This window comes from Vombatus ursinus, unplaced genomic scaffold, assembly GCF_900497805.2.
Source record: "Vombatus ursinus unplaced genomic scaffold, bare-nosed wombat genome assembly UNPS02013588.1, whole genome shotgun sequence".
Classification (NCBI taxonomy): Eukaryota; Metazoa; Chordata; class Mammalia; order Diprotodontia; family Vombatidae; genus Vombatus; species Vombatus ursinus.
In genome coordinates this window covers 7,059-23,340 of record NW_020953366.1, presented here as the reverse complement: position 1 = coordinate 23,340, position 16,282 = coordinate 7,059, and the positions used below count along the sequence as shown (strand labels likewise).

The following is a 16,282-nucleotide window of genomic DNA, read 5'->3' as shown; positions in this document are numbered from 1 at the left end:
CTTAAGACTCTGTTCTGGAAACTGGTCTCTTCTTTCTCCTTCTGCAATTTCAGACACTTTCTTGTCTTTAATTATTGTCTCTCTTCCAGTGACTCCACATCTTTGTTGTTTCCCCTAAATTCCAGTTTCATATTTCTAGTTGTTTACTGGACGTCTCTATCTGGACCTCAGACCTAATGTGTCATATGTTAAACTCATCTTTGTTTTCCTGTCTCCCCTGCCAGGAAATACCCATAAACTTTGCCTCTCTTGTAACCTTCCTCTGTTGTTGGCACCCTTATTAACCCAAGTAACCCAAGATCAAAACCTCTGTGTTTGGTTTTGAAAATATCAGAGTCTTCCTTCTGTACTCGATTAGAGGTTTGGAGCTGTAAGGGACTTAAGAGTCATCCATCTAATCCTCATTTTACAGATGAGGAAACTGAGGCCCAGGGAGGTTATGTGCAGGCAGCGAAATGATGAAAGGGAGAGTTTCAGAGAAACCTAGTAAGACTTAGAAGAACAGATAATGCAGATAAAGTGAACAAAATGAGAACATTATTAAAAAAACAAACTTTGAAATCCTTAAAGATTCTGATCAACCAACCACAACTGCAGAGGAGCAGTGATGAAGTATGTTATCCACCTCATAACACAAGATACAGAAGAAGGCATGTCATTTGGGGGGATGATCAATGTGGAAATTAAGTTTTGTTTGACTATGAATATTTGTTACAAAAATTTGTTTGCAATTTAGGGATTGGGGTGAAAGGAGAGGTGGTAGGGATAGGATAGCCAAAAATATGTGTATATATAGAAAAGTAGGTTGTGACAGAACCGATATCTACTGTGCCTTCCCCCTCTTCCCTAGTGTGGTTGGGTTAGATTGTCCCTAAACACCAATAAAGCCTGAACTTGGTTAGCCCCATGGTTGGGACACGGCACAAGCCGTGTCCCCTTTGATGCCTCTTCTTGGTAGCCTCTGGCTGTGTTGACAAGGCTTCCTGGTCATCCAGGGCCATTAAAGTTCCTGCTCATTTGGGAGCAATGCCCTTTAGATGTGGTGGATGTGTATTACAAAAGAGGGAACAAAGGCTTAGGAAATGTGACTTTGCCCATGATCAGATAGTCACAGAGATGCTCAGTTATTACAAGACCTAGAGATACTGGGCAGGAACATTTTTACGAGACAGTTGAGAAAGGCCCAAAGCATTTGATACAGCCTCAGGAATACAAGTCTAACGAGGCACCAAAATTGGGGATGTTGGAGAGACAAGAGGGGGACAGGGGTGGAGGCGGCGGGGTGGGGGGGGTGCCTGGAGGCCCTCGTCTAAGCTGACAAATGGCCAAGACCTCTCTGAAGCCTCTAACCCAGCCAGCACACAGGTCTATCCTGCTGGTGGATGGCTTTCATTTCCCATGTCATCCAAGTTCATTTATCATCATCTTAAGCCCCTTGATTAGTTTTTACTGAGCCAGGTTAGTAATTAGGAAACATAATACCATTTTCTATTTGGAGTACCTTCTGCTCTCTTTTATGTCTTGGTCTGTGGGTGCTGATCATTCACCATATCCTGGGGGCAGTTGTGTGTTATTTGCACAGAGAGTCAATGGTTTTGCTTTTGCTTCTTGTCTTCTTACTAATTTACAAGAAATTGAATATGCTGCCTGGAAAATAAAGTGACTAAATGCTGTTTAAGGCTGACAGTGGTTTGGTCCTGTTTAGGAATGGTGTAACAGTAGAAAATGAAGATTGAGGAGGGGAAGCAGTCTTCTTTAGCTAGAGTCAGAGTTTAGTATAAGAGAGATAATGAATTTATAGTGGTAGTTGTTGATTTGCTTAGTAGTTTTATGTAATGTCATCCAGAAGTGTTCATAATGTAAATAAATCTTACAAATTAGGGATTAAAGTCTCTTACAAATACATTTATTGTAACTTTTTAAATTGGAGTAGTGCACATTTTTACTTAGCCTCATTTTGTCCAGACCTGTGATTTCATTGGTATAAGAAAACTCCTGGTGAGAGAACTCCCTCTGCTCCTGCCAACCAGGACCTGTTCTGCCAGCAGTATATGATGTGAGGGAACTGCCCGAAGCGCTGAGTGTTTAAAGAACTTGCCCATTGTCATCCAGCCAGTGAATGTCAGAGGGAGAACCTGAACCCAGGTCTTCCTGACTGAGCTGAGGCCAGCTTTCTACCCACAACTCCATGATATCCCTCTTAGGTCCTCTTAGCTTTATTAATTTAGCCAGTATTTAGGAATTAAAGCTATCTAACATGCAAACTTAAAAAATCTAAGGAAGCTCTTGATGGACCTATTTTTCGATGTGGGTAGTCAAGCCAACTAGTATTTATGAAGTGCCCATTTCATGTCAGACTCCCTGCTAAGCCTTGAGGATACAAAGGAAGTCAAAAACAGTCTCTGCTCTTAAGGAGCTCGCAGGCTAATGGACTAATGTACAGGAAATACTTCTGATACTCAGTTTTCTCAAAATAAACATTGGTTTAGGGGGACTTGACCAAAATGCCAAGTATAACAAAGAAATATAATTTACTTTTGAAAATCATTAAAAAAAAACAAACCTTAAACTCCATAAAGAAGCAGATTTAATTACTCTATTATGCATAATTATAAATGCATTTTTCTGAAGAAATTGGAAGGGTTTGTCTGTGTTCATCTCGGTCAGTGAGTCGGTTGATTCCTTGGTAAATCAGATGTGTCCCCAATTACTAGCTCACCCTTCAGCCCTTGCCCTGACAGTTTCTACTCCAGCTTGTCTTCCTGCCCTGACTGTAATCCCTCTAATTTGACTTTCAGTGGCGTTATTAAGGTCAAGTGTGAATCTCTTCCTGGGACTGGAAGAGTCTGAATCTGAGGGGAAGCAGGGGAACCAGATGGAGGAGCTCTGAGCAGCCCTGCTGAGTCAGAGTAGTGCATTCTTTGAGTGCAGTAGGATGTACAGGAATCCCCATTGGGCCCTCAGGTGTTTATCCAGTCTTCTTGAAGACTGGCAGTGATGGAGAAACCATGGCCTCCTGAGACAGCCTGCTGCATTTTGGGATAACTCTTTAAGAAGTTTGTTCTGATATTAACTTGAAGTCCACTTCTTTGTAACTTCTACCCATTGCTCCTAGTTCTGTCCCCTGAAGCCAAATGCAAGTCCAGCCCTTCTGCTTCATACCAGCCCCTCAGACGCTGCAAGACACTGACACGTTCTTCTCCAGTCTAAGTTTTCCTGGTTAGTCCAGTTGACCCACATGTGGCATGGTTTCCAGTCATCTCACTGTCCCTCCCACCTTCCTTTGGACATGTCCTACTCAGTGTCCTTAAAATGTGGTGCCCATAGCAGAACGTATTCCAGATGTGGATTAGTAAAAATGCTAGGGCTGGCGGGGCTGGGATAGCTAAAGCCAGCACAAGGGGCTAGGGGAGTAGAGGAAGGGCATTGAATGGGTCAAGTCCTTGCGATCAACTGATGGAACCGTTTCACTGAGTGGAAGCAAAGTGCTTGGGCGTCAGCCATAAATTCAGAGTTATTGTTCAAACCCATTGTTAGGTTGTTTGATCACTTAGTCCTTTTCCTTATTTCCTTTCCTTATGCACTGTGCACATAGGTCCAAAGTAGAAGGGAAAATATTGACTTACTCTGAAGGTGTAGAAAACTTGACCTTAGGTAGATATGGTTAACGCTAGAAGTTTTAAATTGAATAAAACAATTGCTTAATCGCATCTATTTTCTTTAAGGTAATTTTGTTAGAAAAATTTTGCAACCTGTGATTGCATTAGAGGATGGTAAAATTAATAACAAGATACCAGAAGTACCAGGACACATAATTTCCTTGTCTACGAAAACAATAGTGAAACCAGAAACCTCTTTTACAAACTTATCTGAAGATAAAAATACTGCGAAAAGCCAGCCTTTTAATTCATGTAAGGTAGAAGATTTGGGGACATCAGAGCAGAATGCACCAGATCTTTCCTTTTTAATTGTGAAGAATAAAGGCGGAGATAATCACCTTTTTGTAGATGTGGGTATGTAAAATTTTGTGAATTCATATGTAAATTCATAACTGTTGGAATTGTTATTCTATCCAGGTTGCTTTGGACCAGCCTCAAAGGATATTGGGAGAAATGGATTTTGGAGGGCTGATCAAGGAATAGACTGTTGAAAGGAAAATTCTTCATTTGGGTTTTCACCTTGACTAATGAGGCAAAACTCAGGATAAAAAGAATTAAAAGGGGTCTATTTTAAGTAAGTCCAGGTAGCTACTGATGGGCTAATCACTGCAGATCAGCAATAGCTTTAAGGTGGGGCCAGACTTTACTGGTAACTTTAAAGACAATTTGGATAGGTCCATCTCAGCAAAAGGGGTTGAGCATTTCAGTTCCTCCCAAAGACAGCAAGTGTGTGGCCATTTGTAGGTAGGGTTATGTGACAAAGAGCATGTAATATAAAAAGCTGTAAACTGTGTTGCCTTCCCCAAACAGAGCCTCTCCCAGCCCTGATTGAGAAGCAAGGCTCAGAACTGAGTCAACATAACTTTCAATAATATACAAATCCAGCCAGCCATGCTAGTCACCAGTAGCCAAATATTGTGCCTATCTTGCCCCTTAACAGTGTCTCATATTGGGGCAGCTAGGTGGCTCAGTGGGTAGAGCACCGGCCCTTAAGTCAGGAGAACCTGAGTTCAAATCCAGCCTCAGGCCAAACACTTGACACTTACTAGCTGCGTGACCCTGGGCAAGTCACTTAACCCTAATTGCCTTAAAAAAAAAAAACTGTCTCATATGACATATATCCAGTTCCTGAAAGGCCTGACCCCTAAGGAAGAGAAGGTAAGGGAATAGGCATTGATATAGCACCTACTTTGAGCCAGGTACTGTGCTGAGCACTTTTTACAAATCTTATTTCATTTGTTCTTCACAACAACCTTGCAGGTAAGTGCTATTACAGATGAAGAAAACTGAGGTAAACAGGGTAAGTGACTTGCCCAGGGTCACACAGCCAGTAAATATCTGAGGCCAGATTTGAACTTTTGGTCTTCCTGACTCCAGGCCCATTGCTCTATTCACTGAGCATCAGCTGCCTCAAAGAATCAGCTTACAGGCCTGATAGGAATATTTTAATAATGATTTGCTTGGGGGAATTAGTCCAACCTTATACCTACATCCATTTATGTAATAATGGGGAACTGTTTTCTTAAATGTTCCTTAACAATTTCAGAGAAGACTTGAATATCCTCTCAAAGAAAACTTTTATTTTGTAACCTTGGATAAAAAGCTGATTTTTTCCCATATGTGCCTAATGTAGACTACAGTAATAAAGTAATATTTACTGGTTATGAAAAGTATTATTTAAAGATTATTTAAGGGGCAGCTGGTGGCACAGTGGATAGAGCACCGGCCTGAAGTCAGGAGGACCTGAGTTCAAATCCAGCCTCAGACCAAACACTTGACACTTACTAGCTGTGTGACCCTGGGCCAGTCACTTAACCCCAATTGCCTAAAATAAAATAAAAAATAAAAATAAGATTATTTAATAGATGACATAGCAATAATACTTTAAAGTTCATAAAATGCTTTAAGATTGACTGTAAATATTACAAAACCCATTCCACAGATGAGGAAACTGAGTCTTAAATTAAATGAATTGTCCGCTGACATGCAATTAATAAGAGTCAGAGCAGAGACCCAAATTCAGATCTTCTGACCAGAACTTTTTTCATTGTGTCACAATGATTTCTCAAAATTAATATTTTTTTTCTTTGCTTTTTACATGTGTATATTATATAGGAGTTTATACAAGAAATAGAAACTTCCGGCTGTACAAATCATCAAAACTGGGCAAATGTGTGTCTTTGGAAGTAGCTGAAGATAACAAATTTTTTCCAAAACAATCAAAGACTATTTCTGAAGAAAACCAGTATTTCCTTTCTTCTTTGGTTACCAACATCAGGTATGCAGTGCCAGAATTAGGCTTTTCATTTATTTGTGATAATTGTGGTGACATTTATCAAAGAAGATCTGATGGTATCAGATCTGAGGCCTCTGCATTCCCTGGAGTCATCACCTCTGATATTGGAGATTAGTGCCTCTCTGGGTCAGGAGAAAAGTCTCTCAAAAGAGAACTGCAGAGAAAGGGGAGGTTGTATCATCGACCTGCATTTGATTCAGGAGCTGTCTCACATCTTTCTGGTTCTTAGGTTCTTTATCTGGGGTAGAAAGAGCATCAGTCTGGTGTCAGGGGCCTCAGGAGCCTTTTCACGGCCCCTCCCTCATCCACACTAGGATCCCAGAGCCGGGTTATTTAGAGATCTATACATTCAAATACAGTCCAAGTCCTTTCCCTCGAAATGAGCAAGAATCCTGGAGAGTAGGGACTCTTTCCTCTTTCCTCTTCTCATGATCACACCTCCCTTCCACTTTCCTCTGGCCTGTACCTTGTTTTTTTAAGCCCTGGGGGGGGGCGGGAAGATGGGCAGGGCCCAGAGTTATCACCCAGCATTCTGTCTGTTATCTGCTCCAGCTTCCTTGTCTGCAAGATAACATTCATCATAAAATTAATGACTAGACTAGAAGCTTCATATATTGCACAGAGCACTGAGCCTAGAGGCAGGAAGACCTGAGTTCAAACGCAGCCTCAGACGCTTAATAGCTGCGTGAACCTGGGCAAGTCACTTAACCTCTGTCTTTCTGTTTCCTCATCTGTAAAATGGGGATAATAATAGCACCTCCCATGGGGGTTGTTGTGAGGATCAAATGAGATATTACTATAAGCACAGTGCCTGGCTATATATATGCCACTATATATATGCTTAGTTCCTGCCTTCCCACTGGCCTCTGAATCAGAAGATCAGAGTTTCAGCCATGACTTGATACTCCCTAGTTATGTGGCTATATGTAAATCACTGAGCCATCTTTAAAATGGGGATAATAATAATAACATTGGGGCTACCTGTTTCCTGGAGTGGTTTTATAGAAAGTGCTTTGTAAACCTTCTAGTATTGTCTCTGTGAATGTGGTGAAGATATTAGAACCTGGGCTTCCTGACTACCTATTCAGAGATTTGTCTAGTACAACACATAACTCTTCTGATTTTCAGGCAAAAAAAAAACATTTAAGTCCCTACTATGTGCCAAACACTGTACTAATTGTGCTTCAGGTTATAACTGTGGCAATCCTTATTCACCTTCTCATCAGAGGGATTAATTTATCCAGTAGCTATCACCTTCCTTTTGAGGGAGAAAGGGGGATTATATGGATAAATGTGGTGCAACAGATGTTGAACAAATAGTATTTAAATGTTTTAATATTTAGAACTTAATTGTTTTCCCTGGCATTTTGTTCTTTAATACTAAGTAATGACATTTTAATTTTCTCTGTATTTTCAGATTTTCAGACACTTTACGAATCCTTACCTGTGATGTACCTCTAAGTAAACAAAAAAGGACCAAATATTTTAACAGTGCCAATACTACAGGTATGCTATTTAAAATATTTTATATATTTACTATTTCTTTAAAGTTTATTAAGTCTTAAAATTAAATGAGACCTTTTATATGCACAGTGTTCTTGTTACAGATTTCTCACTTTAAAAACTGTAAAATCATGCACTTAATTAAAAATTAGGGTTTACCCTAACTGCTAAGGAGTAGCAAAATTGGCCTGATTTTCAGTTTCACTCCCTCATTCTTTCCTGAGCTGCTCTCTCATTGCCAAAAAGCAAACAGGAGAGGAGGGAAAACAAAACAAAAACAGGAAAATGTGGGCACCTGGGCTGAAAAAATCTACAGCCCCTGAATAAGTACAATCTAGAATCTAGCTGCATATCGTTTAGCTCTTTTGAGTAGTTTACACCTTCCCTTTCTTTTGTTGCAGTGGGTGTCATTGAAGGCTTCCAGTGCTCACCATATCCTGAAATTGATAACTTTGTTCTTTCTTTGGTGAATAAGAATGGCATTAAGGGAGGTAAATATCTTTGTTGTTTATTAAGTATTGCTTAGATGTGGTTCTATTGAACTTATAAATATTGTTGATGTTTCAGGAATTCGGTGTTGGAACTACTTTTTCCCAGAAGAATTACTTGTTTATGATATTTCTAAGTATCGCTGGTGTGGAAATATTAAAAGAGCCCACAAGAGTAATAATATAATGTAAGTAAATGCTTAGTGTTTTAAAGAAAGAGTTATACATATTTTTGTAAATTTATTGCCATTTTAGATTGGGTTTTTGCACAGAATTTTATTAAATTTATAGTTATAGTTTATTTCTAGTAATCTGTATCTACTACATTTGATTTTTATTTTTGCCCTACTTGATAAGCATTTACTTGGCTTAGTCTGAAGTCTCAAGTTAAGGAGAGCTATTTGAGCTAGGAATGGGAATGTAATCCCCTAGAGTCAGGAACAGAAATGGGATTAGCAAGACGTTAGTATGTGGGGAACCCGGAAAAGAGAGAGCAGAATCACCCTTGTGTTATCTACCTTTGCACTGTTAGCCCATTACCCATTTAACTCAAATTCAAGTTGAATCAATCAAAGCTACTGCAAACTACTTAGCATTGTCTGCAGCCTAATCCTATTATCTGAGGGGCAGTGGATAGAGTGCTAAGATCTGAGTTCAAATCAGCCTGAGACACTTGCTAGCTATGTGATCCTGGGCAAGTCACTCAACCCCTGTTTGGCTCAGTTCCTCATCTGTAAAATGGGGACACACTGGAGAAGGAAATGGCAAATCATTCTGATATATGTTTGCCAAGATACTAATGCAGAGTCAGATACAGCTGAACAACAGTTCCCATTTTCTAAATGAGGAAGAGCTCTCATCTCACCTCCTCATTATAATATCTTACCAATGGGATTGTCTTACTTTGCCAGGGGAGGTCCAAATAATGTACTGTCAGGCTGATCAGAAGGAACACATCTAAGTCAGCCCTCAGTGAGGTCTTTTGGTCATTGAGAGAGGCCATTAACCCAATTTATTGGTTAATGCTAGCCTAATAAGTTGATCATGCTTGGACCATTATCTCTCAGTCTACTCTAAGTTTCAGACATAACAGCACTGTGAGATATAAAGGCACAGACGCAGTCTCCCCTTTAGTATCTCCTTTGCCGTCTAACTCTTCTTCCTTCTGCCTCCTAAACGTCACAAGTTCTTGGACCTTTGCTCTGCTCTTTCTGTAATCTGTAGCTTCAACTATCCCTTCTGTGTGGATGACTCCCAAGTCTATAGTTTCATCATAGGAGTGTCTTCCAAGTCTTGAGTGTGTGTGTTTAGTGAATATTTGCAGTTGTTTTAAGTTAAACACATGCCTTACTAGCTCTGGGACATTGGGTGCAGCACTTAATATCTCTGGGCCACAGGTTCTTATATGTAAAATGAAGAGTCTAGACTTGATGGTCTCAAAAGGGCTCTCCTGGCTCCGATTCCCGTGTTCTGTGTCTAAAACCAGACTCATCATTGCAAGGCAGTGTGGTCCAGTGAAAAGGGTTAAGGGTGCCTAGATTTGAATCCTGGCTCTGCCCCTGTCTGCAATGTGGGGCAAGTCATTTTGACTCTTTGGGCCTCAGTTTCCTCATCTGTAAAATAAAGGGGTTGAAAAGATGACCTTTAAGAACCATTCCAACTCTAAATCTATTTTCTTATGATCCCTCTCAACACAGCACTCCATCTCATGACTTCCTTTCTATCATTGTCACAGACACTCTAAGGCTTGAAACATCAGCATCACCCTCCAAGAAATTCTTGGCATTAAAAGAGACCTTAGAGATCATCTAATCCAAGCCTCTTGTTTTCTCATTGAGGAAACTGAGACACAGTGAGGACAAATGCCTCGCCTGGAGTCCCAACATGACTTGTAGAACACTGTTCTCTCCACTGTACCCCTGTCTCCCCAGCACAGGCCCTTCTCACTATGCCCAAAATACTGCTTGTGATTTTCTGCCTTTTGTCATCCCACTCAATGGGGCGTTTTCAATTGAAATCCTACTATCCATTTTCAAGATCAGCTCCTCCAAGAAGCTTTCCTGCATCATTGCATGTCACTCTTCATTTTTACTGGTTCAGTATTTCCATCCTGTGGGGAATAATTGTTAGCTTTTCACCTATCTTTTGTTTCCTAAAGTTGACTGTTAGTACCTCGAAGGCAGGGGCCTTTTTTCATACTCCTTTGTATCCTGCATATCATGGCATGGTGCCTTGCATAGGGACATATAATAAGTGGTTAGTAGATACTTGATTGATGGCAGACAGTAGACAGCAAATTTTTTTAGTAATAATGCTTATTATTTATTATTTTAATGTTCTGCACTATGCAATTATAAATGGCTCAGCCTGGTCTCAAAGAGTTGAAAAAGTGTGCCTTCCTTCCCTGTTTACAGAGAGGTGAGGGAACCGTGGGTGGGGGAAACATTGCATAAACTATCAGACAAAGCTAATACAGCTTGGTTTGCAGAACTTTTTTATCCCCTTTTTAAAATTCTCCATTACAACAGACTTGCTGAAGAGGGGAAAGAGAGGTGTTGAAAAATGAAGATAATCTTAAAAATAAACAAATCAATAAAAATAAGAATCTATTAATTGATCCACTAATGCTGGAAAGCAATCTGGAATTATGCTAAAAAAAAAAAAGTTATGAAAACATCTATACCCTTTGACCCAAAGAGCCCACAGCTGGGTATCTGCTCCAAGGAAGTAAAAAAACAAAAGGTTCTACAATGGACCCCAAAATACTCAGTGAAATTTTTGGAGTAGCAAAGAACTGGAAATAAAGTAGAGACCCATCAGTTGGTAACGGACAAACAAATGGGATCACAGAGCTCATACTTTATAGATGAATAAACTGAAGGTCAGGTGACTAGCCCGAGGTAGTGTCATAAGTGAAGTGAACATCTGAGCCAGTGCTCTTCCCATTGAACCACAGAAGATTATAGGAATTGACTGATTCAGAATGAACTAAGCAGAATGAGGAAAGCAATTCATAATGTAAATGGAAAGAATGAAAAAGATATATGCTAAGACCTTTATTCCTTAAAACTATGAATAACCTTGGCCCTGGAGAAGAGCTGAGGAAATGCACCTCCCTCCCTCCCTTTCTTTGTAGAGGTAGGGAAATATGCGTGTAGAACATTGCATATACTGTCAGATTCAGATGACTGCTCCTTGATCTTGTTGAATTGACTTTTTTGTTGTTACAAAGGATGGTTCGCTGGATAGGGGAAGGGAAAAGATAGAAATGAAGGTGATTTTAAAAATAAAAATGACAATAAAGTTTTAAAAAAGTAATGTGCAAAAGGATTAGGAAACTTAATATTTATATTTATATTTGAAGGATTCTGGTGGATCTGAAAAATGAGGTCTGGTATCAAAAATGTCATGACCCTGTCTGCAGAGCAGAAAACTTCAAATCAGATTGTGAGTTATTGATTTTTTAAGGCAGTTTTTCCAGCAATTAAAAAACTATGTTTATTTTAAGCAATAAATAAAAATTTCTCTCTGGTTTAGGTTTCCCATTACCAACTGAAGTGTGCCTCTTATATCTGTTCAAAGAGGTATGTGCTATTTTTTTGTTATTTTATATTAGCTAACTTGTCTTCGAATTAAAGGTATGCATGTTTATGAATATTAAATCCAAGTCATTCTGAAACTTAAGAAAATAACTTCCCATCCCATTCTCCTCTCCCCCAAATATGTACGATTAGCCTGACATAAAGGATAAGGATGGCTGCTATTATTGTTCTCTTGTATGTTCATTTTTGGAATTTCATTCATACTCTGGCCAACCCTTCTCAGAAATATTAAACCATTAGTGCAGACAAATGCAGAGCTCAGTGCAATGATTTGAACAGCTGGTTCCTTACATTCCTATCATAACTAATTCAGTAAGCTTTTGGTGTGTGTGTGTATACATATAATTGGGATATGTAGAAATTATCTGCTGTGTAGAATGGATAAGGAAGGTTGAAGGGTAATTATCAGGGCAAAAGAAAGGGGTGTCTTTTGGAGAAAGGGACCAAAGGAAATACTTTTTGTATGGAGTTATTCCTTTTGTAAATGTAATGTACTTACTGAATAAAACAAGTTTGTACTTAAAAAAGATGTTAGAAAACAAGTAATAGTCCAAAGGAAAAAAATAGATATTATTTAAAATAGAAAATGAAAGACAACTGAATTAACAAAACTAAGAGGAGACTCTTTAGAATGATCAATAAAGTTGACAAATTATTTGCTAGCAAGTAAATTACAAATCACAAATAAGAAAGACAACTCCTCAGAATTAGAAAGGCAGGAGGGACCATTACAAATTCAGAATAATTTCACCAGTAAATGTACACAGCTACATGCTGATATACTGAAAACTTAAGCAAAAGGGATAGATGACTATTTGCAAAACTATAAATTAACAAAATTAGAAATAAATAACAATTTCATTGGAAGAAATAAGAGAAGCAATCAATGAATTAACCCATAAAACACTTCACTCAGATGGATTTATTGGTGAATTTTTTCCAAAGCTTCAAAGAATAAATAATTCACATATTGACTTTCTAAATGTAGTGAAAGATGAAGTGTTACCCATTTCTTTTTATGAGGCATATATGGTATCCTAAAGCTTAAAAACAAACACTAAAAAGAAATTATAGACCGTTCACTAATGAATATAGATGTAAACATATCAAAGAGAATCTCTATCAAAGAGAAAATGGTATTAGAAATTTTAGTAATTGTGAGAAGGGAAAAGTAAATTTTGAAGGTTTAACAGGAAATCAAAAGATCAGGAAAAGATCATTTATTGCAGATAATTTGTTTACTTAGAAAACTTATCAGTTGCAACAAAAATTAGAGAAAAATTAATTCATCAAGATTGCAGGATGAAAGGTAAATCCACAAAATCATTTACATTCTTATATACCACCAATGACCAAGAAGCCATTAGTTACCCAAAAAAAGTCCCATTTATGACAAAAAAATTAATGTTCAGGAATTATCCATGTAAAAATAATCTATAAAATTAACAAAAATTAGATCTCAATAACTAATGAAATTCATTATTGTATGAGTTGAAGCAATGCAGTAAAAATGGTAAAAAGATTTAATGAAATAGCAAAAATCCCAATGGATTTCATTAGAAGACTGGGTCAGATCGTTATGAAATGTATATAAAAACAATCAAGAATCTCAAAGGTTGATTTTGTTGTTTTGCCGACCAGCATGGGGATCGGCGTGGGAAGAGAGGACAAAGTAAACTTGCCCGTCCAGATTTTAAAACGTTCTAAAACAGTTCTTGTTAAAACTGTCTTGTAGTGGGCCAAATAGACCATTGCTGCAGAACAGAAATCCCCAAAATAGAGCTAAATACATAGAAAAGATAAACCTATATACAGTAAAAACACTCGGTGGCCCTCTTATTTTTCATATCTACCCCTACCCTCAATTTAAAATGGAGGAGAAGATCCTTTTAACAAATAAACGTAATCGAGCAAAACAAATCCACACAGTGGCCACCATGCCCAAAAGGGTATGTCTTTTTTTGCCCCTTGAGCCCATTGCCTCTGTCAGAAGGTGACATTGCTTAATCGCAGGTTCTCTGGAGATGTAGTTGGTCATTGCTTTGATAAGTGTTCTTCCATCTTTACAATTTGTTTTTCTTTACACAGTGTCCTTGAAATACATTTTCTACAGGTTCTGCTCACTTCATGCTTTATAATTTCATTCGTATGTTTTCAGGATTCTCTGAAAATGCCTTTTGTCATTCTCAAGGACACTATAATGCTCTATTACATTAACACAGCATAATTTAGCTATTCCCCAATCGATGGGCATGTTGTCCCCAGTTTCCAGTTTTTGTCTTTATCTTAATCTCCCCTCTCTTTCAAGATCCAAGAAATTTGTTTTGTCTGAGTATTGCCTCTCCAGCATCACCCTTCCTCTTAACCTTCTCTTGAGTTTGATGTATTTCTGTACCAAACTGCTTGTTCAACCCTCTTTTTCAGGTAAGTGAGGTTCCACTGATGCCTGCTTGCCCTTTCTGCATGTCTGTATACTGTTTTCTCATGCACCCCAATTATGAGGAAAAAAAACATGTTCCACATTCTTATTCTGCCTTTCTCCACTAATGTATTCCTCCTTTTACCCTCCTTTTTTTTTCCCCCTCTTCAAACTCCCAAAACAGGATCAGGCACCTACAGCCTGTTTCTCTTATTTAACTCCCTCAATGCCCTTTTGAAGACATTAAAGTTCTAGAGGGACACTTGTTTTTTTCCTCCTATTAGAATGTTAGCTCTGCAGCATCATAGAGCCTCTTTCAATTGCTCAAGCAGGGCTTCTCCTGACTCTTGTGTTTATATTTCAAAATTCCTACTCACCTCTTGTATTTTCATCAGAAATGGCTTGAAAGTCTTCTATTCCATTACAGGTGCTTTTAATTTTCCCTGTAGGATTATACCCAGCTTTGCAGGGTAAGTTATTCCTGGTTGTAAGGAATGTTGAATTCCAATATCTCCTTATGTTTATATTAGAAGCTTCCAGGGCTTGTGTGATTCTGACTGTGGCTTCTTGGTACTTTTCTTTTTGGATGTTTGCAGTATTTTTTCTTTGACTTGAAAGCTCTGGATTTTGACTATGACATTAATAGAACATTTTAGGGCTTTTTTTTCCAGGAGGGAATTGGATTCCTAATATTTTCACTTTGCTTTCTGGTTCTAATAGATTTGGGCAACTTTTCATTTCCTGAAAGCGTCCAAGTTTGTTGTTGTTGTTTTTTTTAATAGTTTACAGAGAGTTCAACAATTGTTAAATTTCTTCTCCTTTTCTTTTTTCCCTCCATCTCTGGATCTGCAGTAATTCTTTATGGTGGTTATTGTCTTAGGTTTACTCATTTATCAAGCTTTAGTCCCTGAACTGCGGCTTTGTCATGGGTTAGGCTCTGGCCTCTAATGCACTTTTGGATGAGGTGGGCAAACCTGACGGGACTCCTCTTGGCTTTTTGTGCTGACCTCCACCTCCGAGGCTTAGGCCTCTTTCGAGGCTTTCAGGTTCAGAGTGCTGCATCTTTGGGGCCTTCCGTGGCATCTCAGGCTGAGCACTTCCTCATCCGAAATGTTTACTACCACTCCTGGTCACTTCCAGGGTTCATACTGCAGCTCATCTGGCTGGATTTTCTCAGTGCCCACCCTCTGTTCCTGCTGTCTCCAGAGACAGGTTTGTATGCCATGTATCCCTGCTGGCCCTGGGAGGGCTACGTGTCTCATCTGCCTTTGTTGGCAACCTGCCTTTCTATGCCTGTGGGCTCCTGGCTGACTTTTTGTGCAGTTCATCGTAGATTGTTCTCATTGGATTTCTTGGTCATTTATTTGGTCTAGTATGATTTTTAGGAACTGTGGGAGCTGGGCTGCCTGCCTCAAGTCTCTGGTCTGTGATGGTGTTTGCATATTTTTTCAGGATGATGAAGACCCCATTTTGAATGGAACCGAAACTAGGAACATTGGAACTAACCCAAAGTCCTCAAATTCACAAGAATTCTCTTCTGGTATATTGACGAGAGAGGTGCCTGCAGACGCAGACTGGGACAATGGGATTGACGACGCCTGTTTTTTGGAAGCTGCGGAAGCTGCAGAGAAGAGTCTGGCCAGTGATGGCCCCAATGAGGATGAGATTCCTGATGCACTTCTCTTGGAAGTGCTACAAGAACAGGAAACGACTAGGAGTATAACGTGACTTCAAAGAGCGGCTAAAGGTAAAACTTGGGAATTCACTGGAGGAGAATCAGGTAGACTGGGGCTCAAGTCCCAACATCTGTATGCCATACGGGCTGTGTGACTGACCCTGGGCAACCCCCAGAAGCTCCTTGGTACTAGAACAGGCAACTTTCTAGGGCCAGCAGTTGCAGAGGAGATGCTGACCTCATCTGAGAATTATCTGGCCTCTTGAAATCACAGGTCTAGTTCAGAGCTTTATAAATTGATCATTATGGTACCTATTATTGAATTTTTTTCTTACTTTTTGAACATTTTCTTGATTATTACTAGAAATTCTATTAAATGCTGATATTTTAATGGTCCTATTGTATATCATAACCTATGATTACTAATACAGGTCTGACACTGTTCTAGACCCCTGTACTTGGATGTCATTCCACGTCACAGACACAAGGTCCCCAGTATATGAAGTATTAGTTGAACTAAAAGCCCCAGGTTGATATTAACCTGCATAAAGCATGTCAACAATAGGGGTACAGTAGAGTCTGTCAGTCAAGAATCCAGGCCACGAACTAACCTTAATCTCAGGCTAACCTTAAAGTTGCC

The 16,282-nt window shown here is 39.1% G+C and overlaps 1 protein-coding gene across 2 annotated transcripts in view; it reads left to right on the top strand.

The window, feature by feature from the left end:
- LOC114040562 (DNA-directed primase/polymerase protein-like) overlaps positions 1 to 15,943 on the top strand; it is a 33,500-nt gene extending 17,557 nt beyond the window's left edge. The window contains exons 6-14 of one of the 2 annotated variants that reach the window (XM_027858674.1): positions 3,726 to 4,013; positions 5,775 to 5,937; positions 7,373 to 7,461; positions 7,860 to 7,949; positions 8,026 to 8,134; positions 11,311 to 11,393; positions 11,484 to 11,530; positions 15,108 to 15,179; positions 15,420 to 15,943. In XM_027858674.1, coding sequence (XP_027714475.1) covers positions 3,726 to 4,013; positions 5,775 to 5,937; positions 7,373 to 7,461; positions 7,860 to 7,949; positions 8,026 to 8,134; positions 11,311 to 11,393; positions 11,484 to 11,530; positions 15,108 to 15,179; positions 15,420 to 15,695 — 1,217 coding nt within the window. In that variant the 3' untranslated portion in view covers positions 15,696 to 15,943. The remainder of the gene's footprint in view (positions 1 to 3,725; positions 4,014 to 5,774; positions 5,938 to 7,372; positions 7,462 to 7,859; positions 7,950 to 8,025; positions 8,135 to 11,310; positions 11,394 to 11,483; positions 11,531 to 15,107; positions 15,180 to 15,419) is intronic. The other variant, XM_027858675.1, reaches the window with a different exon arrangement.
- The last annotated feature ends 339 nt before the right edge of the window (positions 15,944 to 16,282 follow it).